Source organism: Rhinolophus ferrumequinum, chromosome 16, assembly GCF_004115265.2.
Source record: "Rhinolophus ferrumequinum isolate MPI-CBG mRhiFer1 chromosome 16, mRhiFer1_v1.p, whole genome shotgun sequence".
NCBI classification, from domain to species: Eukaryota; Metazoa; Chordata; class Mammalia; order Chiroptera; family Rhinolophidae; genus Rhinolophus; species Rhinolophus ferrumequinum.
In genome coordinates, this window is record NC_046299.1 from 13,769,609 (window position 1) to 13,797,465 (window position 27,857).

A 27,857-nucleotide genomic window follows, 5' to 3' on the forward strand; every position below is an offset into this window, starting at 1 on the left:
ATTTACATGCTGAATTCAAACGGTGTGCAGTAAAAACTGGTAGGCCGACAAGGTGAGATGTTAAGCCTCTTAAATCAAAGTAGCAGAGATATAAGACTGAAAGGATTTCAATAGTATAACTTAACAATGTACCAAACGTGTAGGAAACATCTGCAGAAAGTGTCTGAAAATCCTGGAAGTTAAATACACTCCTAAATAATTCTTGGGGGGAAAGAAACATGCCAATACTTAGAAGGCCGCCTAAATAGTAATTCAAGTTTCTAGCATAAAGGTGCTTATTTTAAAGATTTTTGTCATGTAGGTCCTAAAATGAGATTTGGTTTTTTTCTTTTGCAATATATGTGTTGGATTTTTGGTATCAGAACTGTGCTGTTATAGCATTTTCTTGTGATTTAAAAAATCCTGTCAGTAGATGTACTTAAGGCTTCCTTTTCAGTTCTGCCTTCAATATTGCCTTAGGTTGCCTTTACTGAACCAGATTTTGGCTTTGCCATTTTTAAAATAAGCACATTTATGCAGTGTTTAAATAATCATAGCACTTATCCAAGGAATCAAGGTGGTTCAATAATTTAAAATATACTAATAGGTAATTTATCACATGAACAGATTAAACGTGAAGCAGAAAAGCACACCTCAACATTCCTAATAAACACTCTTCGTAATCTGCATTGCTACCTTTATAAAGTGATCTGCAGGACAGAACATATAATGATGAAAATGTTCTTTCAAGTCCAGAAGCAGATACGTGCTGTTGCATTTTAAAAAACGCTGCTTTTCAAAAACACTATTCTGCAGGTCCTCGATAATGCAAAATGATGAGAAAAATTAGTATAAAACTTCCAAAGGAAGAAACAAAACTCATTTGTGAGTGATGCTTTTCTAGAAAAGCAAGAGACTCAATTAACTATGACGACTAGAGCATTCAGTAAAGAGGATGAAATCAAGATCATTCAGAGAAAATAAAAGATTTATGGCTTATCTGCAATGTTTTAATTTTTACAAGAAGAATATATTTTTACATTGCTTAGATAATTAAAAGCCTGTTTTGTTTAAATGAAAGAAAAAGGCTTGGCTGTTGAGGCAGTAAGATAGGCATTCCCTCTGCTGCGTTGGGGAAACTGAAAGGGTTGAACTAGTCAGTGGCGTCTTCACTAGAAAAGATAAATTTTCAAGGGCTGGGACCTAAAACTAGAAACAGGGAAGCTATCAATATGTAACCCACGGTTGTGTGGGGTTTTAAGTCCAAGCAATTCAAATAGAACATCCAAATACCAGCCCTGAACCAGACGAACAGCTGGCACTATAAAATGATTACACTGCTGTAAATTTAAAAACAGTGGCTTCATGTCAGTTCTCCAACATCACCTTTTGGCACCTGCTGGGTGGACATGTGACCCTGCTCTGACATCACCTTCTGCCAAGGCTAGCGTAGTCACAGGAATGAAAATATCCCTTGGACACAAATGACTGTCATTGTGATACAGTTTTGGTCCACCAGCCTTTTCATTTTTAACAATGAAAAGCCTTTCATTTTTATCATCTGACAATACCGTGGTGATAACCTCTTCCAGTGCTTTGCACCTGAAGTTCTTAAAGCTAAGTGGTGTTTAAATCAAAGTAGCCTTGATGTTTGCACATTAAACATTACTTACATAAAGAGAAGCTATGATAAAGTGTCTGGATTTAGGCCAGAGCTCTACAACAGGTCCTACTGAAAACTGAATTCGAAATAGCATCACCACCAGAAAAAGTGATACCTAAATACTGCAGGGGTGAGGAAGTACCTGGTTTGCCAGAAAACAGTCCAACTAAAGCCTCTTTGCCATATCAGTATAAACACGCCGGTTAAATATAATAAATGCCCAACATCATTTCTTGAAACATTTGTTTAAGAACTACACATAAAAAGCAAAACAAGAACAGGACAACATAAGATCTATGTTTAATAAAGCAAAACCCATCTAAGTTTCTTTATGTTCTGTTTGTTGAGTTTCAGAATTCTCCTTTTTGCCCCACTAAAAGGAGGGTAAGAAAAGCATTCAAAACACCCTGCAATTAACCCTTCCTAAGTAAACTCTAAAAGGAAGTCCATCCCAGAGAATGCAGCCCTCTACCCAGGCCAACTGCACGCGGCCCTCAGAACCAGGGCTGTTTGCACACTCAGCCCCCACCTCCCCCCCACAGCCAAACAAGCTAGTTGATCAGTCCCCTTCCAGTCTGGGGTCTCTCCAAGTCTCTCTCCCACACGGATCCAGTCACCAGAAGAAGTCACAAATGCCACTTAAGCCCCTTTGCAAACTAAAATGCATCTAGGACATCTTTGGGGAAAAGACGGGTGAAAAGGTCCACACTTTTTCCATCTTGAAATGCCATCGCTTCAGTGGTTGAAAGGACACTGTATCCCAACATTTTGTTCAGCATTTGCTGTGGGCAAAGTGAGCTTCAAACGGACCATGAAAAGTCTCCAGGTTCCTTTGTTTCTCCTCAGGGGAAAGGTGGCAGATGACACAAGCTCAACAGGGCACAATGAGGTACAGAAAGTAAATATTTACTTACATGTCAAGAATTTTCAACATTGTCATTAGTGGGTGAAGTCAACTGCCACCATGTCCCTAAGTCGCACTGCGTACATCTTGTCTCCGTGGGTGAGGAAAGCGGGCAGGAGGCTTCTAGACAGCTGGGGACGGACGCTCAGAGGACCCCCACAGACAGGATGCTCCGCGGAGGGCAGGCGCCCGGTCAGTGCCCAGGCTGCTCAGGCCTCTGTAGTTGCTGGGAAGACTCCTGCTGCTCCCCTGCTGGAGGCTGTCGGCGGGAGCCCCGGGCCGTGGGGGTATCTCCTCTCAAGGTCCCTGGGAAAGAAGTGAACTTTGAGGGCATGAGGAGGGTCTGAGTCCTCTCACCCAACCAGCAGCCTCGTGGGCCCCTGCATGTGCTGTTCTTACTCTTCAAGCAGAAGAAGCCAAATCAGAGGCCCTATCTGACGGCCCTTCAGACCCACTCCCTGGCTTCAGGAAGCCAACCTCTGCTGGTGGCTGAAGACCTAAGGCTCCATCTGGAATCGTCTTCGGGTTGCAGGCTGTTCTAACTTTAAGGTCATGAGCAGCAACCCCAGGTGGGCCCATACTACTGCCCAACAATTATCCTCTGTGTCCTTAGTCTAGTCCCCTTCTCTCCTGGACAGTTTCTCCTTCCCTTCTCTCTCCTCCAACCTCCAGCACCTCCACCCCACCCTCACTCCCAGTTGATTCCTCCCGTGTTCACTGAGCAAATAGAAACACTCAAATAAGAACGCCCACCGACCTGCATCTGTGCCCACGTCCTGACTTCCACTTACTCAGGATCCACTGTGGCCCTGACCGAGGCCCCCCTAAGAGGCCCTCCTCCCAGCTGCCATTATTTTTCTCGAGTGTGTTGAGCACCATCTAATACACTCCACATTGTACTCATTGACTGTCTCCCGCACTAGTACGGGAGCTGCACGAGAGCAGAGATTCCTACTGTCTTGTTTCCTGCTATATTCCCCACACCCAGAGTGACACCTGGATGGAGGAGGCCTCCACTCCGTGTTTGGTGCGTGAATGAACAAATGAGGGCGTGATTTCCTTCCACTGAGCAAACCCTAGAACCTGCCTTCAGCTGAGTTCCCAGGGCTTGGCAGGTCTCAGATACCACCGCAGCTCACACGCAGAGCAAGCGCCCCACTTACGGGTTTCACAGTGGGGGCCCTCCCAGCCACCTCGGCACTCGCAGTGGTAGTTCCCATTCCGCAGGACGCAGGTGCCCTCGTTCATGCACGGGCTGGGTTTGCAGAGGTTGACCAGTCGCTTGGCTTCTACAAAATAGAAGGTGTCCAGCAGGCCCAGCCTGAGTCAGCCCCAAAGACTCCCTAAGGACCCCCCTCGTCCCCCAAGGAAACCCGGGGCACATGTGAGGCCACTAGGACACTCACTCACTGTCTTACACATCTCAGGGCTTCCTTTGGTGCCCTAAGCCACAGGCTAGCACATGGCTGGTGCCCCACACTGCTTGGCTACGAAGAAGACCCCTCCTCTCCCTACCTGTATATGGAGACTCTCTCTCGGATGGGCTGTGCGGTAGCAGTGCTCACTATTATTAGGACAGCCACACACTTTTTTTTTTAAGTGTGTTTCTCCAGGGCCCATCAGCTCCAAGTAGTTGTTTCAATCTAGTTTTGGAGGGCGCAGCTCACAGTGGCCCATGTGAGGATCGAACTGGCAGCTTTGTTAACAGCACCGCGCTCTAACTAACCGCGCTCTAACTAACTGAGCTAACCAGCCGCCCCAACCACACACTTTTAAAAAAGCAGAAAGGATGTCACTGGCCAAAGGAAGCCTTGGAGTCAGGCTGGTCTGGCTGTGTTTGCTCCTTGCTCTGTCATTCACCACCAAAGTCAGTGTTAACTCGGGGTATTTAGACCCTTTGGGGGGATCTGTCGGTATCCTAATGATATTTTCTGTTTAAATGGAGTGCGTACATTCTCAAGTTTGGGGAGGGACATCTGTGTTAAATTTTCTACACCCTGAATGTCAAATGGGGATGCTGTGCCCACCACAGGGTTTCACGGGATGTAGCACAGAACTTGGCACACGGAAAGTGTCAGTAGCTAGGAGGCGCTGGAATCCCTATAAAGATGTATGTGAAGACTCAGGCGGAGGTGGCCCCCTTGGAGGCAGCCCTGAAGGTGTGGGTTCCCTCCCTTACCTCCACATAGCCACTCGATGAGCTCGTCCTGGTGGTACCTCAGGTCTGCATAGGCCGCCACGTGGATCAGGGAGTCCCGGGGACCGGCCAGCCTCCGCAGCGCGTCCCTCAGGACAGGCCCCACGCCCACCACCAAGACAGAGACACCATTGTTCCTCAGCTTCTGCGCAGGGACAGCTGCGTCCTCTGCACCCCTCCCCCCTGTGAGAACCACCACAGCCTTGGGGACGCCAGGCCGGGCACCCCTCTGGACTGTCATCACCTTGTCATAGATGTGCAGGAAGGCTGTGCCTGCTGAGCCCTCCCCACCCAGGTAGGGGGCCTGGGTCATGGCCCGCAGCACGGCAGCTCGCGTGACATGGGTGTCCAACCCGAAGGCAGTCTGGACCTGGCTGCCATACACCACCAGGCCGATCTGTGTGACATCAGGGTTCACGTCAAACTGGAGGGTGCAGCTTCTCACGAAGCTCTGCATCTGGGCGAAGTTCTCAGGCCCCACGGAGGCCGAGGCATCCAACATGAAGACCAGGTCCAGCGACTGTGTCTGGCAGCCTGTGGAAGCAAGCAGGGTGGGCCTCAGGAGGCAGGCTCTGCCAGGCAGAACCCCTCCTCTGGACCAGGCCAGCAAGATGCAGACAGCCAGTCTGCTGTGTATCCACCCTGTCCTAGAATATTAGCAGAACACAGGAATGCCCAGCTAGACCACACGCCCAGCCTCCCTGGCAGCTAGGTGTGGCCACGTGTCTAAGCTATCTGAAGGGATGAGACGGGACGTAATCGTGCAATTCCAAGTTATGTCCTCAGAAGGCAGCTGCTTGCCTTCCCCTCCCGTCCCCTCCCCACCCTTCCTGCTGGCTGAAAATCAGTGATCTTGAACCTGGAGGTGGAACCACAAGGTAGCCAAGCCAACCTGCTGGCCCAGGCCACTCACCTCTGAACTGTTATGTGAGAGAAATAAACATCTATCATACGAGTTATGGGGACCCTTTGTGACAGCAACTGCCCCTGCACCCTCATCCATCCCATTACTGAACCCCCTGCATGAACCACGTACTATATCAAGGCACTAATTATACCAAGTGGACAAAATGGGTTCATGCCTGCCCTCGATGGGCTGACAGTCTATGGGGAGACAGACATGAAACCAACGTAGAATTACAAATTGTATGAGCAGCCATGAGAGGAAAATCAGGGTACGATGAGGGACCAGCAGAAGCAACATTAGTAGATTGGAAGAAGGGGTCAGGGCTTCTCTGAGAAACTACGTTTCAGCTAAGACCTGCAGGGGGAGTAAGTGTGAGCTGCAGAGGGGTGTGTGTGTGTGTGTGTGGGGGGGGTGCTTCTAAGGTGCTCCCCTATCCCTACCCCATGCAGGAGCTCCAGCGAGCCCCTAGGGTCTAGAGCGCAGGGAGCTCTCAGAAGTCAGCGGAATGAGTTTGGGTTTAATTCCAAGTGCAGAGGGGAGTCGCTGGAAAGGCTTAAGTACAGAGTAGGAAGATCTGATTTACTGGCTTTTATAAAACACTCGTAACATAAGGGGTCTGGGAAACTGTCACAGCCAAGAGGAGCCTGAGAAGACATGGTGACTAAGTGTAATGTGGGATCCTTGATGGAATCCTTGGAACAGAAGAAGAACATTAGGTCAAAACTAAGGAAATCTGTTTAAAGTATAGACTTTAATAAACAATAACCTATCAACTTTGGTTCATTACTTATGACAAATGTACCTTGTTAATATCTTACAAGAGGGACATGGGGTGTGGATTACGTGGGAACTCTTGTCACAATTTTTCTGTGAATTTAAAACTATTTTTAGAAACCCACTCTGGCTGCCATTGGGAAACTAGACTGGAGGGGCAAGGTGGGAGTGGGCAGCCAATCCCTGCCCTTCCCCATTGTAGAAAGGAAGGTCCCACCTCCGGTGAGAGTGACATGGGGGCCGAGGAGCTGAATTCCATATGCAGCTGCCCACCTCCCACCTCTCTGGAGCCCATCAAGGATGTGTTTCGGCTACTACATTTCCGGCCGCCGACTAAGGCCTCTGCCCGCAGATGGGATGTCTACTCCTGGGACCAGCATTCTCTAGAGCGCCCCCCAATGGTGGGTCACAGAATCAACTTCATGGGTTGTGAAACTCAATAGAAAATATCAAAACACATCTTAGGTAGAAAGGACAAATACCATTTCATGAAACATCTGCTTCAGTTGCATGGGTGTGTGTGTACTGGGAAATGTACTTTTCTATGGGCTGCCATCCAAGAAGCTGGAAAGCTGCTCGTCTAGAGCACGCTTAGTAGATTTCGAGCTCCTTATTAACAATCATTATTAGTAATAATAAATAGCAACACTTAAAATTTTCTGAGTGCATACTCTGTACTGGGCACATTGCCTGTCTTACTTAATCCTCAGAGCAGCCCTTCAGGAGGTGCTATTATTAGTCCCATTTTATTGACCAGTAAACTGAGAAGGTACTCGTCATGTGACTAATACATAAAAGGGGGGCTGTGGCCCCGCGCCTAGCATAGGCCTCGGTTAACTGGTAACAAAAGAAGGAAGGGCCCGCCACTGATCAGCGGCCCTGGGACAGGCTGAGGTTAGTCCGGAGGTGATGCACTCTTGGGGACCTTACCTGGCCGCGGCCGGCTGCACAGCTTCCGCTGCAGCTCTGGGACTTGGTTGAACAGGTCCTGTGGGGTGGCGTAGACCATGACATGCTTTGGGCTGCCTGTGATCTCCTCCAGCTCTGCCCGCAGGGCTTCGCTGCCCACGCCCAGCAGGAGCAGCTCTCGGAGCCTCGCGTGATGTGCTGGGCCGGCCACCTCGTCCTGGGAGCGTGACTCAGTGAGCAGGACCACCACTCTGCGTGGACGGTCCTGGCCTGTCCTGATGGCTCTCCCAAAGCCGCGCTCTGCTGCCTGCTGCAGGGCACTGCCCGTCAGGGTGGCACCTCCGCTGAAGGGGACGGCATCGAGGCTCCTGACCAGATGTGGCACGTCCTGGTACTCACCCACAGGCACCGCCACCACCAGCTCCCTGCTGTACCAGGCCACACCCACGCGGACCCGAGAGTCCTGGTTCAGCGAGGCCTGTACAAACCGCTTCACAAAGGCCTTCGACCGCAGGAAGCCCTCCAGCGTGGTGCCCGCTGAGCTGTCCAGCAGGAAGAGGACGTCAATTCTGCATTCCAGGCTCAGTGCCGGGGCTGTCAGAATCACAGCAGCCATCATGCCATGGCCACCTGGGGCATGCAGGTCACCGTTCCACCACCACATGGGGCAGGGGAAATTTCCCTCCCAGGAGGGAGACCAGGTGGAGAAACTGAGGCTCCAGGTTGTTGTGGCCAGAACACGTCGTCACAGTGAGACAGGCTAGACACACAGCTCTCCCTCCTGGCTGTCACTAAGGGTCTCCACCCAACCACTATTTAAAAATTAAAATGTATCTATTTTACGACTTTCTCCCATTATGGTTAGTGCTTCTTGTGTCCTATTTGAAAAATCATGAAAATATGCTTCTATGTTTTCGTCCAGAAGGTTCACGGCTTTGCCTTTTACATTCAGATCTATGATCCACCTGGAATCGATTTTTGTGTGGCTTGTGAGATAGGGGGTCAAGATTGATTTCTTCCAAATAAATCTCCAACTGACGAAGTACTATATTTTTTAAAAAGTTAACACGCCCTTACTATGTGCCAAGTGTTGTGCTAAATAAACACCTTACATACATAATCTGATATCAAGCTCCCAACACCCTTAGAGGGTAAACGCTATAATCTTCATTTTATATCTTTAAAACTTGCGCTTCACCCTAGAAGAGGAAAGAAGAGGCTCTGACAGAACCAGGACCCCGAGTTGGGCTGGCTCCAGCCTGCAGCCTGGCTCAGCAATACTCAAAGTTCAAGCAGAAGCCATTCTAAAGCTAATAGGAGCTGCTGTCCTTCCCAGAGCTTCACCACCTGAGTGATTTCTTCACGGAGCACTCAGAGGTCATATGACATGAGACATCAGAGCAGAGGTGTACTTGGTAAGGAGGTGGCTCTAAAACTTAAGGGCCTGTTTCTACCCAGCGGCTAGAAGGGTGGGAGGTGAGAACAGGGAGCCTGGGCTCCAGCGCTCCCCAGTGGTCCATCTTAGAAGCCCTGTGCATACGTACCGCAGTTAGCCTCTCCTCTGAAGGCTGGCGTGCAGAGGCAGCGGTACCTGTCCAATCCTTCTGGAACACACGTGCCTCCATTCTGGCAGGGTTGTGAGTCACAAGGACCTAGCAGAGAGATACCCGTTAACAGCCTAGCACATGAGACAGAGGCATGAGTCCGGCAGGCCACCCTGCCCCACCACAGCCCAGCTCCCTCCTCCCCCAGGGACCACTAGGAAACTGCAACACCTGTAGCAAAGAAGCGAAAGAAAGCAGGTGAGGTATGTAAAGAGGAGCTGGGTGTGGGTGGCAAAGAACACTCAGTGGTAAGCTCAGCAGGGCCCTGCATGAATTCCAGGCGCACTTGGGGATGTACTGGACTTCTGTGGACAGAAGTGTGTCCCCCTCCAGTTCCTATGCAGCAGTCCTAACCCTCAGTACCTTAGAATGGGACTGCATTTGGAGATAAGGCTTTTAAAGAGGAAATTAAGGCTAAATGAGGTCACAGGGTGTGTCCTAATCCAATATGACTGGTGTCCTGATAAGAAGAGGCACACAGAGCAAAGGCCATGTGAGGACACACTGAGAAGATGACCATGTGCAAGCCAAGGAGAGAGGCCTTAGAAGAAACCAAACTTGCTGACACCTTGATCTTGGGCTTCCAGCCTCCAGGACTGGGAGAAAATAAATTCCTGTTGTTTAAGCCACCCCGTCTGTGGTGAGTTTGTTGTGGCGGCCCTAGGAACTGACACAACATGCCCTAATGACCCACAGCTGCTAAGAAGGCCTGGCGGAGCTCCAGGCGGCCATAATGATTAACTGGTGTTGGACCTGACCTGGATAAAAATGAAGATCTCAGCAGCATCAAGGCAAGAGTGGGGGTGTTGTGAAACTCGGGGAACGCTGTGGTATGGATGGTGCTACTTCTCTTAACAGCCTCTGCCGGCTGGCACAAAGAGACAGAGAGGCTTTAGATCCTACAGTCAATGAATGTGGCCTCCTCCATTTACGCAGGCACCCTCATTAGGCTCCACCAGCTCGGGTGTCCTCCTCTAAAAAGGGGTGATAATAGGCGAACTTGTTCCAGTGTTATTGCGAGGACTGCATGAACTGCTCCACGGAAAGGCTTAGAGCAAAGGCTCACACGAAGCAAGCATTGCGTGCAGGTAAGACGGTGTTTGCTTTTGCATGCAAAGTGCAAATTAAGAATAATGCCTCTTTCAAAGGTGCTATTTCACCCAGGAAACCACAGCCCGTGTCAAAACCGGGCCCATTCTGAAGCATCCAATCTACGTATGAATATCCTGGGGTCAATATCTAAGCTCCTTTTCAAGTTCCTATTCAATTATTGTGAAATGAAGATAATACCCTCTCCCTCTCAGGGTTACAGAGAACAGACAGAATATCCATGAATTCATGTATCACGTATTCAAAGGCCGGATAAGTAGCTGAGTGTGGTTACCAGTGAAATTGGTGATTAATGTCCCTGTCGCTTAAAAATATTGACACATTTCTCAGTAGTCACATCAATGTAATTCAAGTGTATACTTATCGAAGGTAGAAATTACCTAGGCTAACTCTGGGCACCTCGGTCTGCTGTTCTGTCAGCTATAGTATCGGAAATAACTGGGTGCTTATTAGCAATACCAACAGTAGCCTTTAATTGAGCAGCTACTCTGTGACAGGTCCTGTGCTAAGTACCACACATGCATGAACTCATTTCATGGACACCCCCATATAAGACCCCTATTTCAAACAAGGAAGCCGAAGCTCAATGACTAGAAATGACCTGCTGAAGGTCAGACAGTTGCAAAGGGGCAAAGCTGGGACGCAAACCCAGGTCATTCAGGTTCCAAAACCGTTAAGTCCAACTTTAATTTGTGAGCAGAAACAACTGCACTGTCAGTTTCTCCTGTGCTTCAATGTTGGAACTTAAAAAAAAAAAAAAAAGGATGCCAAGGGGATCACCACACCCTGGGTAGAATGTAATGTAATCACCCTGCCTGCATGTAATCAGAAGTAGCAAATCCACATGCAAACTAATGCTGACACACTCGACTGCAGTTTCTATGCTCCTGAGTCAGTGGAATGCACTACCCCCCAGGGTGAGGAGCGGTGAGGCTCACTAGGGAACCAGGCTGAATGACACTTAGTGGGCTTGATAAGTCCTACTGTCTCTTTAGGACTTTGCAGCTGATGAAGCACTTCAGTGGGTATTACTGACTGAGTCTTCACTAGGGTCCCATGTGAATGCCCTCTGTCATGCAGAACAGGGAAATGGGGATTCCAGACCTGGGGCAAGCATTAACCCCATTTTATAGAGGAGGAAATTGAGGCTCAGGTATCTTGCCCAGAATTCAGCACTGGGTGTAAGGCTGTCTGCAAAGCTGGTGCTCGGTACATACCCTTCTCTGCCTTTTGTCAATGTCAACATAAGGGGCACCGGTTAAGGAAAGTCCTAAAGCCATCAGGCCATGCTTAGTGAAAAGAATACCACTGAGCAAGTGAGGAATGAATACAGCATGAACACTCCTCTCTGCCTCTGAAATGCCCTCTCTGCCCCAGAAGTACAAATGTCCCTTAGAAGCCAGCCTAGTCCCAGGGCCCAGAAAGAACAGGAGAATCCAAAAGGCAGACTGTACCTGGGCAGGTGGTCCTGTAGCACGTGGTGGGGTGGGTTAAGAACACTCTCTTCCAGCTACAATCCAAGGAAACAAGTGGAGAGACCCAACATTTACCAGGAGGGCAGAAGCCTGGAAGGTTATTTAAAACACTAACAGCTGACATAAAATTCCAATGCAGAAGCAGGTCAAGAAAGACTCCCTGTTTTTCTTTCTTGTTTCCACCTCAGCTTTTGTCTGCACACAGCAGGGAATGTTTCAAACTACCCAGAGACAATTTAAAACAAAAGATAACGAAGGTTGTTCATCATGTAAGAAGAGATGTCTGTGTTCAAAGCTGAACTGTGGAAAAAGTTTTCTGTTACAAGTTACTTCCTGGAGCCAGCTCAATGAGGTGGGGCGGGGGGGCAGGGACAGGCAGGGAATTAGGCAATTGTATTCTGGCTGTGTGACCCCACGCAAGTTACTTTCCTTCTCTGGTTTTCAGTTCCCTCTTCTATATAGTAACTCTATCTATAGTTTTCAACTGTGTTCCTTGGAGCCTCAATGGAGAGGGCAGGAAACTGGGTGTCCAGGGTGCCAGTCCTCCCCCAGGGCCACAGCCCTGCCCCTTCACCCCAAATGTGGTTTTTCTGGTCTGCACAAGGGTCCACATGAGGCTGCGCAGCTCAAGAGGATTTTCAAACCACTGGACTCGACGGCCTTTGAGGTCCATTCGAGCACGGAGACTCTGTGACAACACAAGGACAACCATTCTGGTGGTGACTTCATTGCTCCAGGTGTCCAAACCGTTACCCTGTATCCACAGCTACCTGAAGAGACAATTATCTCCATCTTCCAGATGGAGATATGGGCTGAGAGGGCTGAATGAGGGCGCCCAAAGTCACTGGGCTACTAGAACACAGCAGAGCTGGGATCCAGACTCCACGGCCCCTGCACTCAGCTCTCGGGGCCTCGCCTCTGGCCGGCCTGAGTCCCTGGGTTGACAGGGCGGCAGCAGCAGGAGCGGTTCCTTGTATATCCGTGGGCAGAAAGCCCTCCTTTTGGTTGGCAGCAGCTCCAGGGATGGCCTTAGCTAAGGAGATTCTCCGATTTGGGCCGCAGCAAAAAAGTTCTCTAATGTTTTCCAAAGAGGCTGTCTTCTAACAGATCCCACCCGGGGCTGCCCAGAGCAGAAGCAGACTAATGGGCCCCGCTACAGCAGAGTCTACCCTGGAGCAAAACATCCACTTGGGACAAAAGCCAAGTCAATTAGGAACTCATGGAGTTTCCAAAATCAAATGTTTGTCAAGCTGCCAGCTCATTAAATAGAAATCTTCTCCCTCTCTATGTCCACTCCTAGAGCCCCCATAAAACCACAAGTCTCAGCCCAGGAAGTTCTGCCGGCCCCGCCCTCCAGAAGTCGGCACTGCTGGAACAGACACTGGTCACAAGACTTCACCAGGATCTGCACACGGCTTGTCCCCGACCTCCCCAAGGGTCTGGGCTCAGATGCCACATTCTCTGCAAGGTCCACTGTTTCAAATTGCCACCCCGCTCCCCACCACCCCACCACCCTTACCCAAATTCATCCCTGCGTTCTTTTTCTCTATAGCACTTATCACTACCTACTAGCTTTTTTTTTTTTTTGTATTCATTTGTTTATGGCTGCTTTCTGCCACTGGAATGTCACCTCAGGAGGTGAGGGCAGATCCGTTTCTGAAATGTTCATGCTGATTCCCCAGGACCTGGGACAGTGCCAGAAACACAGGAGGCCCCCAGGATTTCTGAAACGAGGGAACTGATGAAGAGCTTACTTACTGTACGCAAGCATAATGTTAGGAGCTTGAAGTATTAGTGCATTCCACATCCCAGGGAGGACGGGCCCCACCCTGGCACGTGGGACGCCTTGTCCAATGTCCCCTCTCGACCACAAGTGTCTCGGGGGTAGTGACTGTGCCAGTCTCCTCACTGCACACTGCCTGGCTCAGAGCCGCACTTAGAACACGTTCACTGGAGAAAAGGTGCCTCCTTTCACCTGAAAGCTCGGGTTCTGAAGAGAGCCTCTAGTGGCCTCTGACGTGGCACAAGGCCCCGTTTCCTCCGACCCACATGTGGGGCACAGCCCTTTCCAGCCAAGACGGCTTTGGGACTCTCCATCACTCCAGCATGGTCCTCACAGCTTCTCAACCTACCCATCTCACTGCTGTGCCTGCTCTGATCTCATCAGAGGGCAAGCCAAAGATACAGCTGGTTCAAATGCTACCCTGGCCCCCCCAGAAAGGGAGAGAGGCCGATGAGCTGTGCTGACGAGGCACTGTATCGGAGGACATCCAAGGGACTGTCTAGGGCCTTTGGAGGGAAAAGCTGCCAGCCAGGCTGCAGGCGCTCTAGAATGTCTGAGCTCCGGTCCTAGAGCTTCCAGCGTCCCCCATGGCTTCTACACTGGAATTCATCCAAGATCTTAAGCCTCTGGCCTCACTGAGCCCCCGTCAATATGGAAACTGGTGCTCAAAGGAACAAATTACCAGACCACCATCCCACGTGCAGACCACTACCCTGTAGGATCAGCTTTTGGCTCACTAACCAGCCTCCAGAATGGCTGTGACCCTGCCACCCTCGCTCACCCTGGGCGCCTGGGTGGTGTCAGTCAATGACACTGACACTGAGTAGCTGTGACCCTCCCTGCACCCTGGGAACTCTGTCCCTGGCTTCCTCCCACACCTCCTCCGACACCTGTTTTCCCTGCAGCATGTGAGCACTCGGCTTTGCGGGGGCCTCCATTCCCACCCCGGCCACGCCGTCCGGCTCTGACCCCAGACCTTGTGGACAAACCTGGAGAAGGGACAGAGCGCAGCCAGCACACCATCGGTCCCCCGCGATCCTCTCCAGCACAGGGCATTGCCGGCAAGCTCCCTCACTGTCTCCAGCGTCTTGTGCTCACAAGGGTGAGGCTGGACCTTGCAGTCTGTCCACAGCACACACCCAGTGGAGAAGACAGGGTTACGCCTCCTTCCCCCACCCGTGGTTCCACTACCTTCAGCCCTGGCTGCTACCTTCTGCCTCTCAGGGCAGAGCACCCTGGGAGGGGCCCTGCTCTGCCCCTTGTCGGGCAGGCAGTCGCGGAGCATCTCTGCCGGGCCCCACCCCGCACAGCTCTGACATCCTGTGCACACATGTATATTTTCTATGATGTACTTCATGCTAGCTACTAGACAGACCTCGACAAAGACGACCAGGAACACAGGATCTCACCCCCAGCCAGAGCGTCCCTTTGCTGATCACAGCAGGGGACCTGACTTGGCTCTTCCTCCTAAGGGGACCAACATGAGGGCCCCACCAGATCTGCATCCCAAGCCCTGGGACCCCCTACCCCAGAGAGACAAGCGCAGGGTTCCAGCTGAGAAACCCACAGGACCTGACACAGGAAGACAGAACAGAGCAGAGCGAGCGCCCCAGGGCTGAGATGGCAGACCCCGCTCCTCTCGCCCTCCCTCACTGGGGAGGCTCCTGAGTCCTGACCTCCTGCCTTGGGGACCCTCCCCATCCCATACCCCACTTCCATGTGGGCAAGTCCACTCCTTCCCAGCCCGGAAGGCCTTACCTGGAGAGGCAATGGTGCAGATGGCAGAGCTGCTCAGGGTGCTGAAGAGGCCGTTGGTGGCGTCTTCCACCTGCTCAGCCATCAGCACGTGCTGCTCCCTGGGCTCGCTGGCCAGCGTGTGCAGCTCCTCCCACCTGCACTCCAGGCCAGCAGAGAGCTTACATGGCTTCATCACCCCACACCCACCCTCCTCTTGCCCACCAAGAACACGGGCTCTTGGTGGACAGCAATACCACCCCCCCCGATCCAGAAGCCACTTGCCTGCATCCTCTTTCACCTAGGATGCAGGTAAGGTCCAGGAGCGCCTCAAGGACGCTCAGCCACAGGTCACCATGTGTGCGTGCTACAGGGCACGGACTTCCCCACAGGAGACCCTCACATTCAAGCTGTTGGCTCTCATTTCAGACATGCTCCTAACAGATTTAGCTGTCTGGTTCTGTATCTCAGAGCTGATGAGAGGAACTAACCAGAAAGGAAACAAAGGCAAGTGGTTCTAGGTGACAGCAAGACAAGAAAAACAAGGACAGCTAGTAATAGAAAAAAAAATACAGAAGAATTAGAAACAGTGAACATAAGAACTCACAGGCCCACCAAGTGAGCCCATCTAGAGGAAGGAAAAAGCACACTTGGCCAGAGGGCATCATTTAGTGCCCAGGACAAAAAAAAAAAAAAAAAAACCCACACAGAAATCATGTACAAGATGATACTGGGGCATGAAGAAAGAGTTACATGATGTTGAGGAACCTCTTTCTAAAAACACAGGGCAGTCAGTAATGCATTTAGAATCCCGCCCATCAAAAATTCGTCAAAATAGGCCAAGGTTTGACAATATGGAAAAATTTCATTTATCTCTAAAATTCACTTATGTACAACTCCCCGTTCTCCTCTGAAGCCACACAAACCAGACATCTCTCCCCGTGCCTAGGATAGGGCCTCGCACCCACAGCAGGGGTTTCTCAGCCCTGACCTGACGTCAGCATTCAGTGGGCAGCCTGTACCCCATCCCCCCTCCCAGCTCTCCTGGCCCAGCAACAGACTTCCTTAAAAGCTCCCCGGTAATTCAGCTGCTCAGCCAGAGTCGCGACATATCAAAGAAAGGGCTCCATAAATACTAGAAGGGGGAACGAGTCATTTAGCTAGAGCCTCACGCTGCCCACAGCAGTGATTCTCAAACGTTAATGGGCATCAGGATCACTGACGGTCAGATAAACCACAGACTGAGGCGCCTCGCCCCAGAGTGTCGGACTCGAGAGGGTGGGTCCCAAGTGTGTGACTCTGTAACAAGCTCCCAGGTGATACCAATATCCAGAGAACGTACTCTGAGGACTCCCGGTCAAGTGACCGACCCTTGACCAGGAGTGGGGGTGAGGGTCAGGTGGGCCTGGAAGGCGTCCTCAGAGGTACCTGTGTCTGAGACTTAGGCCAGGGACGCTCAAAGCCTGGTCTGCGGGCCAGTGCAGGTCCCCCGGTTCACCCCGGTCCAAAACCAGACAAACTGATTAGAACCTTGCTATACAGCAACTTGACAGAGTCATTTTATGTCTGCCACATAGCATGATACACAGTTGAGCTTATGTTGTGTCTTTTTTTCCCTAGTAATTCATTTCTGCTGCATTTTTGTAAAGTATCAATTCATGACAGATCGGGAGAAAAACAAAACAAACTGGACCTTTAGCACAGATCGTTTGAGAAGCGCTGCTCCTGCTAGCCCCTGGAGAAGAACCCCCCACACGGACCATGTATTTTTACCGTGTGGTAGATTCCATCCTCACGGACAAAGCTTTGGGCCTTGGAACTACTGTGTTCTAGACGCTCTGTTTGGCACAATGCGGAGGGTGGGTGCCGTGAGTCATGAAGCAAGGTCCACTCAAGAGAGCCAACAACAAAGCAGCCCATGTTCAATACCAACTTATTGGCAAGGACAACAATGAGGAAGATGGCGGTGGGCATCACTGCCACCAGGACATGGCACAATCCGGGACATCCCCGCGGTGCAGGGGACCAGTCTCCTTCACTCTAACTTCTTCTTTCTGACATGCACTTCCCTGGGCCGTCTTCTCTCGGCACTCACTCCCTACTGATCTTTTTTTAGGCTTCAAATACCACCCCCGTTTCAATCTCTAGGCCCATTCTCTCTCCTATGTTCCAGACGCTGACAGCCAACTGTCCGCTCAGTTTCTCTATGTGGATGGTCACATGCATCTCAGGTTTGATGTGTCTGAAAGAGAACTCGATTTCCGTATTCCTCCTCCAGTCTTTCCCGTTTCAAGAGCACCACCATTCTCCTTGGGGTTGGGGCCAAAGTCCTTGATTCTTCTCTCACACACCCCATCCAAGTCACCAGCCACTTCATTGCTCTGCTTTCCAAACACATCCTGCCGAAGCATGCCTCAGCTGGGTCACAGCTGTTTCCCGATGACAAGCCACCATGATCTCCTGTGTGAGCTACTCCAAACGTCTCCTAGTTTCTCCACTTAACTTACTATTGCTTCTCCCTCAGCCCCGCCATGCCAGTCGACACCCTACCTAGAAGCCAGTGTGGTTTTCTAAAAATAGAAGCCAATTCACGTCATTTCCCTGCTCAAAACCCTCCAGAGACTTTGCAAACCACTCCCAACAAACGCCGAAACGTCCTGTGATGCGCAGTCTCTAGACCTGATTCCCGCCTACCTCCTCTACCTCACTTCCCCTAATTCATTCCTCGTTTGCTGGGCTCCAGCCACTCCCTGGCGGTCTTAGTTTTTATCACACACTAATCTGCCTAGGGCCTCGGGGTCTTTGCACGTGTTATCCGCCTGCCCAGCCTGTCATTTCTGCTCAAAAATGAACTCCTCAAAGAAGCCTTGGCAGACCTCCCTAGCTAAAATAGCTACCTTTTCTACTCCCATCAATCGTTAACCTCTTACCCTACTTTATTTTTTCTCATTTGCATTTCATTTTCACCTGAAATTATATTACTTATTTATTCATTCACTTATTTTCTAGTTCCTGTCCTAGAATGGAAGCTCCATGAGGGCAGGGACTTTGTATTGTTGTCTCTGTATCCCCAGAAAGTAGAATAGTACCTGGCAGGAGGAAGACAACCTATATCGATTGAGAGAATAATGCACTAAAAATTAATAAAGGGATTTCTATGTGAAGGCATGGTACCCAGACCAGAATCATTTGACTGAATACCTACAACAACTAGGGGCCCATAGATGTCACTTCCATTTTTAGGGTTGAAAGCATTGAGGACCTGTGCCCGCCTCCCTTCTAGGAAGGCATGTTCCAGCATCCAGAGAAATGTGGTTGGAGGGTGGCAACCAGACACAGACCCCCATCCCCTGGCCTCAAGAGTGGGCCTGTGACTCAGATTCATCAGAATGCATTCTGGGATTATTGAATTTGACACTGGGGAAATGAGTCTTTTCTTTCCAGGATGGAGCTAGAAAGATGTGAGCTGGATGCTGCTTGTGGCCTTAGTTCCAGCTTCCTGAGAGCGCCAGGCTGAGAGCAGGGCTGCGTGGGGGACAGAATCGCAATGGCACTCAAGTCCCTGGCTCCTCCTGCTCACCCCCAGGGACCCCGGACCCACCCGGTGCAGTTAGATGAATCCGTGAACTTCCACTTCTTCCCTAATAAATTCAAGTCGAGTTTGTGGCACTTACAACCAAGTGTTCAGACTAAATGAAAGACAGTGCAAACTCTCAGACTTCCAGACTCAGAGCCCCCTGTGCTCCAGCAGCACTATGACAAGGGCAGGGCAGACAGACCCTGGGAGCACCAGGGTGGGTTTTCTAGCTCCGGTCCCCTCCCGTGGCTGTGAAGTCTCTCAGCTGCACCACGGTCCCCAGGCTGACCCAGAGGGCCCGAGTCTCTTACCTGGGAAAGCGGACTCCCACGGCAAACACAGTGACGCCTCTTTCCTGCAGCTGCTTGGCCGGCAGTGCCACGTGCCCCTGGGACCTCCCATCAGTGACGATGATGAGAACTTGGGGCACCGAGGCATTTCTGCCCCCAGGAAACCCCATGTGCAGAAGGTATTTCAGAACAAGGCCTGTCTCTGTGCGCCCTCCTCTGAGCTCACCCAGAAGGAAAGAACAAAGTAAGAATGAGTGATTCAGAGAGCAGAAGTTGGAAAACAGCCTAAAACAGTGGACTCGGCCACTTTCTCCTGGTAGAGGCTCAAAGTGACAATGCCACCATGAGAGATGCACTTTCACACCATCTAAACCACAACAGTGAAGAACAGAAACGGACTTTCTCTGTGAACTTTAGATGCAGTCCGCACAGCTCTGTTTATGTAATAATGTCATTCTTTGTATTTGTGTGCTTTTATTTTCTCTTCCTCTGTGATGGTTCTGGGCTGACAATTCTCATAGTTTATCTAACATCCACCTCCCACCTCCCCATTCCTCTGTCATTTGCTTCTTGTTACAGCTCAACACATCCTTAGGGTAGGAAAGGCAGGTAACGAAGCTTAGTAAGAATCCATGAGAGTGAAGGACAGGGCTTTGGTGCCAGGGTCCATTGAGGGGCCTTCCGGTGATCAGGCTTTTCCGGCCCACCTCCAAGTGCAGGGTTGAGTGCTGGAAGGTTGAACTGTTTGACTGCTTCTAGACCGGTGGTTCCCCTCTCATCAAGATGCTAAGATTCTCTAACCTTACAGCCCTGTTCCAGGGCATGGTGACTGAGCTTGGAACCCCGATACAGCATCTCTACTAAATCTCACGACAGGGGGCTCGTGCGTGTGTCCTCAGAGGGGGGACTGTTGGCTTTCAGTGTCAGCTGGGCAGGAAATAAAGAATGTTCGACCAAACCTTTCAGTGGATGACACATCTAACTAAACCTGAGTGACAACGTGGAGGCTGATGGAATCACCATGGTTATTAACTTTATGCAGAGAAAACCGTTAGATCGTTCTGAAATGATGACAATTCACAGACTACAGATTGGTGGGGGGCACATTTAGACTCATTGCACTGAATATAAATTAAGGCAACGACGGCCTTTATTGCAGACCTCAGCCCTCTCAGAGGAGCCCATGGTTATTCATCTAATGGCAAAACATCCAACTGACAACAGGCATTGTGTGTGTGTGTGTGTGTGTGTGTGTGTGTGTGCGCGCGCATGCACGTATGTATATATATTCACGTATGAAAGTGTTTGTTGGTTTTTTTACCTAGACAATTAAAGTGTTGATGTGTCATGCAAGTCTGACGTAGGTCTTCCTGCCTAGGCACCTGTCCTGTTTCACTCTCCTCTAAGCAGCAGCCACTCCACATCCAGGCTCCTCTCATTTGCGGTTCTGCCATCCTCTCAGCCCTAAAAGTTCTCTCCATTCAGCAGAGAGGTGAGGAAAGAGCAACAAAGTGTGTGCCTGGGAAGGATTTATGGACCAGGTCTAGGAGATTCTTCACTTTTATTGCTTTCTCATCAGTGAGCTCTCACAGGGCAATTCTCTCTGTGGAGCTCCATTAAGTTAATAAATGTCAACAAGGGTGGACAAGTCCTAGAGTTAAGACTCTTAGTCTACTATATACCAGCACCAGGGGCCATTAAAAAGCGACTTACTAATTCCAACCCACTAGCATGTATTGTGGACCCACCAGATGGAAGACAGCGAAAGGGAGACCGGGAAGCATATGCTCTCACCCCTCAAAGAACTCGGTTTAGTTGAAGAAATAGGACCTACAAGCAAATAACAAACATCAATGACAGGACAAAAAATAAGAGTTCTGAGAAGGGCTTCATTGTGGAGAGGAACTACCAGGGAACCGATTTCAGGGGGGAAAGTGAATAGGGTCTCAGGGAATCACCAGACGAGGAAAAGAGAAAGCCGTGCCAATCAGGGGAAGGGGTGTAAGCAAAGACATTGGTGAGCGGAGTGTGGATTGCACAATGGGCTAATGAGAAGGGAATAGAGTGCGCCAACATCCGTGAACCCCAACATCTCTAACTCCCCTCACACTGTGCTGGACCACACATTAGGTACCAAGGCCGCCAGGAGGGTTCTGATACCCAAGAAGACTACTGCCTTCACTGAAGTTCCTGTGTCTGCACAGCCTTCCTCTAGGGTCCTCTCTCTCAAGGATAATATTTGTACTGAGCTTCCATTTTGTGCCAAACACTTCACCTACCTGTTACTGAGTGTAACCCTTACAACTATGAGAAAAAGTGCTAATATTACCCCCATTTAATAGACGAGGAAACCCCTGCTCAGAGAATCGTAATAATAACTAGTATTTCCTGAGCACTTACCATGTGCCAGGTACCACTGGGCTGAGTGTGAGCAAGTGTGTGTGTGAGTGTACGCATAAAGGTGTTTAGCTCATGTCATTCTCACAGCTCTCTGAGACAGAGGAGTTCAGGGAAGGGCCTTATCTAAGGTCACACAGCTCATGAGTGGTGGAGGCAGGACTTGGACCTTCCACTTCCAGAGCCCAAGGCCTTAAGAGTAATATTATACAACCAGTCAATGATCACCTGCCTCTCACCCAGCTAGTGGAGGTCAGAACTGGAATTTAAACCCAGTCATGATGATTGCAAAGCCAATGGTCTTTCCTCACCAGAGGTCAAGCAAATTACAGAGTGCAGGCCAAACCCAGCCTTCTGCCAGTTTTGTAGTTTTATTGGGAAACAGCCATGCCCATTCATTTATGTACTGTCTATGCAGAGACCATATGGCGTGCAAAGCTTCCAATTTTTACTCTGTGGCTTTTTCCCTGAAAAAGTGTGCTGACACCTGCTCTATACGGTTCTACCTAAATGCTCACAAAACTCTCTCACCAACAGCCCAGCACTCCAGTGACCATGGAGCTCCCTGGACCTTCATGTCCGTGGCAGTGCATCCTACGAGCCTCCTGGCTGTGGTTAGAGAGAAATTAAATTTCAAGGACATGAGAGCCCAGGTCCCCAACCCCACCAGCCTGTCGGGTGTCCGCCCCTCATACCACTCAGCACACAAATACCTGGCCACCCACCGTGTCCACCTCCTCAAGGGCCTTTCCCATTGGACCAGTGCTGGCTTCTGACCAAAGTCAGGTGAGACTCCTAATGGCTTGAACTCTGGGAAATCAAGAAGCCCTGCTGCCTCTACTCTCCTTACTCTGTGGAGCATTTCTGTCTCCGTGTCTCTTCTGAGCTCAGGGTTCTGGCTCCAGACAGAGGGATCTAAGGCCCATGTTTCACCAAGATTTTTCTAATTCCTCTCACGGGACTAAACGAAGTTGAAAGTGAAGGTGCACAGACAGACTGCTGTCTTGGGAGAGCTCTGATGGCAAAGCATAGGTTTTTCTTCTTTTTTGGAGGGGGGCCTAGAAGCTAAATGTTTTGCCATCACTGTAGTCAAGTGATCAAGAACAAAGGCTCCGGAGTCAGTGGGGCTCGAATAGTAGTCCTGTGAGATACTAGCCAGGTAAACTTGGAAAAGGTACTTAACCTGAGACTCAGTTTCCTTCCCTGTTAAAGTGGGGAAAGGAAGTTGTGCGTTTGAGGATTAAATGCCCTGCCTGGTATTGCCCGGTGCTTCCGAGTTCCTAATGAGTTCGCCCTCACTGGTAACTATCAGAATGAACTCCGCAGCCTATTCCAAGAACTTTGGCTTTTCAGTTCGTCTTAAATTCCGGTGAGTACAACTATCCCTCAGGAGACTTACTAATAAGCATTCTCAGATCCGAGCCTCAGAGAGTCCATACTGGTAGGCGTGTGACTGAGCCTGAGACCCGACATTTGAACCGGCCTCCCCGCCTTCAGGGACTCTAGTCTGTGGAGCAGACTTTGAAAAATACTTCATAACAAAACTCACTGTGGGTATAGGAATGTTGGTTACAGCTTTTTCTTTTCTTCTTCTTATTTTTTTAAGCAATAGACAAAAATCCTGGAATCAACCCAAATGTGTCCTTCTAGGGGAATGATTTGATACGTTGTGATAGTTCGATTCATTGGCTTATTAGAGAATCCTTAGAAGGGATCAACACGAAAAATGATGCAGCTTTATGCAAAAATACACACCAAATAACGTTAAATTTAAAGAGCAAAAAAATGCTTTGTAAGTATAACTATTCTGAAAGCTATGTTCAAATGTTACTGAGGCTTGAGAGAGGCCAGAAAAGGTTCTAAGAGGCTTTGTGCTAAGGTAAAGTGGTGAGTGCCGTTTCTGTAGAGCTATCTAAACATAGTAAAACTGTGATAAAGCGGTAGCTGGGGTCCCCAAAATTTCAATCACAGAAAACTCAGAGTTGCATTACTGTGAGATCAGTAAAGTGACTGAGTAAGCTTGCACAGCCCGCTGGCCAGGAGTTCTGGACATTTGCAGCCAATTGCTGGCCATGTTTTATCTGATTTTTTGTTATCACGGGATCCAATGCTGGAATTTTTTTAAACTTCTTACTGCAAAATAGCAAGAAGGTGATTGTCAGAATGCTTTCTTAGCCACCTCAAAATACACGTTTAGGGAACTGCCTGGGTCTAGAAAGGCACGGATTTTAGGCGAAGCTGTTCCAGTCGGTCCAGCATTTAAAACTTCACTGTAGAGAAAGGGTGCAGAGCCTTGGGAAGCTGTCACTCTCATTCGGCCAACATTCCTCTGTTCTGATTAATAATCGTGTCTTAATGGTTAGTGTCCTGAGGGACCCTGCAACTGGGGCCAAAAAGTTAGTTACTGCCCCTTTGCTTTGTTTGTTGTGTTTTACAGTCATCCTAGGATACATAGTGCTAACCATACACGTCCCCTGAAGAGAAGCTGCCTTTGCTCAGAACCATAAAGAGGCTTCATTCTCCACCCTCTGTGTCCTCATCTGGCACATTCTGAACATGTCTCTGGATTTCGTATGTCACGAATAATACTCTCCAGCCCTTAGCGATGACTTTCAACACAGCTGAGAAGAGGCTCCACCAACTATTTAGAAGGTGGTGGGGGAGGGTGGGGGAGGGTGGGAGAGGTGGGAAGGACAGCTAGGTGGGGCCGACTGGACGAGCAGGTGGCTCTGTGCTCCTGGCCAAGTCACCTGGTCCTTCTCAACCTGAGTATCCTCCTCCATAAAATAATTCTGAAAATATACTCAGAATCCCTGGATTGTACACATTACATGTGTGAACTTTCAGGTATTTAAATGATGTCTCAATGAAGCTGTTGAACAAAAGTTAGTGTGCATCACCCCAGTCCTAGGGCAGGTGGGGGCAGTGGGAAGAGACCTTTTAAAAGTGGTCCCGAGTGTGAGGCAGTAGGTCGGGGAGGGAGCCCCAACACCTGCTTTTAATGTACTCGCTTGACAGTTCTCATCCAGGTGGCTCTGCGATCTCCCTGTGACAAGTGCTGCTCTGTGTGAGAGGGCCCAAGACATGGGCGCAAGGCTGCGACTGTTCTCTGCAGACAACCATTCTCAGGGGCCTCAAGGGTAGAGGGCTCCGAGGGAACAAGGAAAGCCAGGCTGTTTTAAAAACATATATCCATGTGCTTTTTCCCTTTGTACCTAACTTGCCCCTCATTCTGTTCAGGGCACCCACGGTCAGAGGCAAGGGCTGGGACAAATAGTCTGAGATGAAGTCACTAGGGGCCCCTGCGCCTGGAGGACCCTCAGAGTTCCCTCTGTGCTCGGTGTGGGGATTCAGGCTTATTGAGAGCATTGGTGGCCTTCAGAGGCCTGCAACTAGAAAAGGGACCTCAGTGCTCAGGACCTTTGCAACTGGAGGTGACGGCTCAAAATGGCTGGGACCACTGACTTCAGAGGACACTAGTGCAAGAGGAAGCAGAGATCAGGGTGGCAAGTTACAGACGTTCTTCTGTGAGGGCCTGTGCAGACTATTACGTGTGTGTGTGCATTGTGTATATATATGTATGGGTGTATAACACATTCATACACAGAGATGCATGTTTACAGGTATCTATAGTACACACATAAAAATATTTACACAACAAATATATGTATAAACACGTGCATATACACACATCAGCTGACTTGTAACATAAGTAAACTTCGGACCCCACTACATACATACATTTATAGAATGTGTGTGTGTGTGTGTGTGTGTGTGTGTATGCACACGAACGACTACTCATCATTTTTAAAGCACTCTCAATAACAGAGGAGCACTTATTCTTTTCAGACCAAAAAAGAAGGTTTCAAGAAGTGTGGCAAACTACCCAAGCTGCAGCGGTCACCAGGGACAGAACAGGGAGAAAGACCCAGGATTCTTCCACCTCCTGCTCTTAACTCCAGTCCCGACTTTTACTAGCCCTTTCTCCTAGGTAACTGACAACTACACATAATAGCAGTAAACGCTTAAAAAAAAACCAAAAAAAAAACACTTGCATTTAAGTTCCCACCTGGGACATCATGTAATGACAAGCGGCAGCCTTGGGAAGGGAATTCTCATTACCCACTGAGCACAGCTGGGGTCTCGATGCCCACAGCCCTCTCTGGGGAGCCAAGAGCAGGGCCAAACCCTTCAAGGGCAATTTTAAGAGCAGCTACCTACATCCTCCCCGCGGCAGTATCTGAGCATACATACTTGAAAACCATCCTCTTGAGTTTTGCTTTCACTTCCTGTTGGGTTGACAATGAGTCCAAGGGGAATTCCAGCCGAGGAGCAGAACTGAACTGCAATGCTCCCACCCTGACCTGCAGTAAAAGACAGAGGGCCCAGGGGTTGAGAGCAGGGTCAGGACACAAACATCACTAAGAGGAAAGATGGGACGAGAAAGGTTAACGACCCTTCCTCCTGCCCACTGAACAAATTCTAGTGCCGGAGCTATCTCTGGTCTCCCTAAAAAAAAGGCTCCAAAGACCAGGAGAAGAATCTGGAAGGAAACAGTCAAATCTGCCTGTGTTCTGCACTGACAACCCCCAATGCAGTCTTCTCGACCCCCATTCTGGCAGCTTGCTCAGCTGAGCTGTGAGTATCTTTATGGCAGGATGTCCCAAACGCCTGTCAGGTGCAGGCACTGTCTTACACAATCTCACACGTGATGTCACTGAATCCACAGAGGCACTATTCACACCCACTTTACTGTTGGAGAAAAGAACACGCAGGAAGGCAACAGGGCTAGTGAGAAAGGGAGCCAGGTTTTGGACTCTGTGCCCACGGCCGCCACAAACCTCAGCTGTATCACTTACCTTCTCAGCAGCTCACTCAGGCCTTCAGCAAAATGCTCACTGACCCATCCAGGGGTGGCACAGAAGCTAACCATGGCCATCATCACTGGTGGCTTGTCACTAACCACAGCCACCACACACCCATCCTTGGTGGTTGGGGGAGGCAGGGGGCAGCCCTTCCAGGCCAGCTCCTGCCATGTTAGGAAAGGGCCAGCTCTCAGACTAGTCAGAACGGGGGACAACCTAGTCTGACCCTAACCCAGGACAAGCAATACTAGAGCTGAAATTCCTCGCAGTGGAGGGAGTGAGAGGCCCTGGTGATTCCAAAACAGAGTTTGCATCCTAACTGAGGAAGTCATATGAGAAAACGCAATGCCTTGCAAGACTGGAGAAGGAAAACTGAGTAAAGTCATTCTCTGAACCCTTAAGACACTAGCATATCTCGTTCAGAGAAGGCTATAAACAAGGTTTCCTCTTGAGGGTCCAAGCCCTGAATCTAATCACTGGCTCTCCAAAACCCCTGGAGAAACTACATTCTCATAACTAAGCCTAATTCTGGCCAAGATTGCAAATAAGCCAAGTGATTCACACTTAAGCAATGAATTTTTTGCTACTTGAATTCCTTCACTGCTGATGCCCTAACAGGCCTGGTGCCTGGAAGAAGATCAAAGCACTTGCCACGCCAGGCCAGCTGCATTTGTTCCCAATGAGCACAACCCATCGGACTTTCCTCCCACAGGAAGTTCTGAGGACAAGTCGCTGGACATCTTAAGCAGGAAGAAATTTAAGTCTTTGGTGGGCACGTGGGGGAGATGGACACTGGAAAGCAGAGCAGTCGAGAAACTCTGGAAAAAAGTTTCTGAGAAGAGACACTTTTGAAACGTCCCTTGAACTTAGCCTGTGAGAAAGGGGGCATCTCAAACCAGTGGGGAAAGGATGATTTAGAGAGTAAGTGATATTGGGACAACTGGATAGCCACCTGCAAAAGAATGAAACATAAAATGCAAAAGGATTCAAGGTTTAAATGTGAAAACTGTAACCATAAAAGTTCCAGAAGAAAACTTGGGAGAGTTCCTTTAAGACTTCAAAGTGGGAAAGACCTTACTATGTCTAAAAATACAGAAGCCATAAAGCGTTGATAAATCTGACTACATGAAGAAAATTTCTGGAGGACAACACATACCACGATTCAACCAAAAAACGAACATAAAATGGAAACGTTATTTGCAGGTCACGTCTGAGACAAAGGGTTAGTTTCCCCAATATATAAAGGCTGTTTAGGAATTGGTATGTAAAGGACAAAGAATCCGACAGAAAAACAGGCAAAGGATATGAACAGAGATCACAGAACAGGAAATACAAATGGCTTTTTAATATACTGACAGATGCTTGCCTGCTCCATACTGAGATGTAGCAAAAAGCCAGACATAATGTTTGCAGGGGGACACCAGCATTCTCAAACATTACTGGTAAGAACATCAATGTTACAGCATCCATGGAAAGCAATTTGCCTATCGTTATTAAAAATCACAAATGCATAAGGCTATTGGGACTGTATCCTACAGCTATACTTCCACATGTGTGAAATGACATTTGCAAGCTCACAGTACATTTGTAACAGCAAATGTCCGTTAATGGAGGGCTGGTTAATTAAACCTTGGTAAATCCTTACACTGGAACACTAATCAGCTATAAAACATAAGACATACCTGTATT

General features: G+C 49.4%; 1 protein-coding gene across 3 annotated transcripts in view; it reads right to left on the reverse strand.

Annotated features, from left to right (window-relative positions):
• Positions 1–428: 428 nt before the first annotated feature.
• Positions 429–27,857, reverse strand: part of VWA2 (von Willebrand factor A domain containing 2) — a 44,984-nt gene continuing 17,555 nt past the window's right edge. For all 3 annotated transcript variants that reach the window (XM_033131336.1, XM_033131335.1, XM_033131337.1), the window contains 10 exons: positions 25,558–25,667; positions 18,928–19,122; positions 15,064–15,197; positions 14,295–14,427; positions 11,502–11,557; positions 8,878–8,985; positions 7,355–7,927; positions 4,726–5,277; positions 3,710–3,835; positions 429–2,852 (listed from right to left, as the gene is read on the reverse strand). In XM_033131336.1, coding sequence (XP_032987227.1) covers positions 2,740–2,852; positions 3,710–3,835; positions 4,726–5,277; positions 7,355–7,927; positions 8,878–8,985; positions 11,502–11,557; positions 14,295–14,427; positions 15,064–15,197; positions 18,928–19,122; positions 25,558–25,667 — 2,100 coding nt within the window. In that variant the 3' untranslated portion in view covers positions 429–2,739. The remainder of the gene's footprint in view (positions 2,853–3,709; positions 3,836–4,725; positions 5,278–7,354; positions 7,928–8,877; positions 8,986–11,501; positions 11,558–14,294; positions 14,428–15,063; positions 15,198–18,927; positions 19,123–25,557; positions 25,668–27,857) is intronic.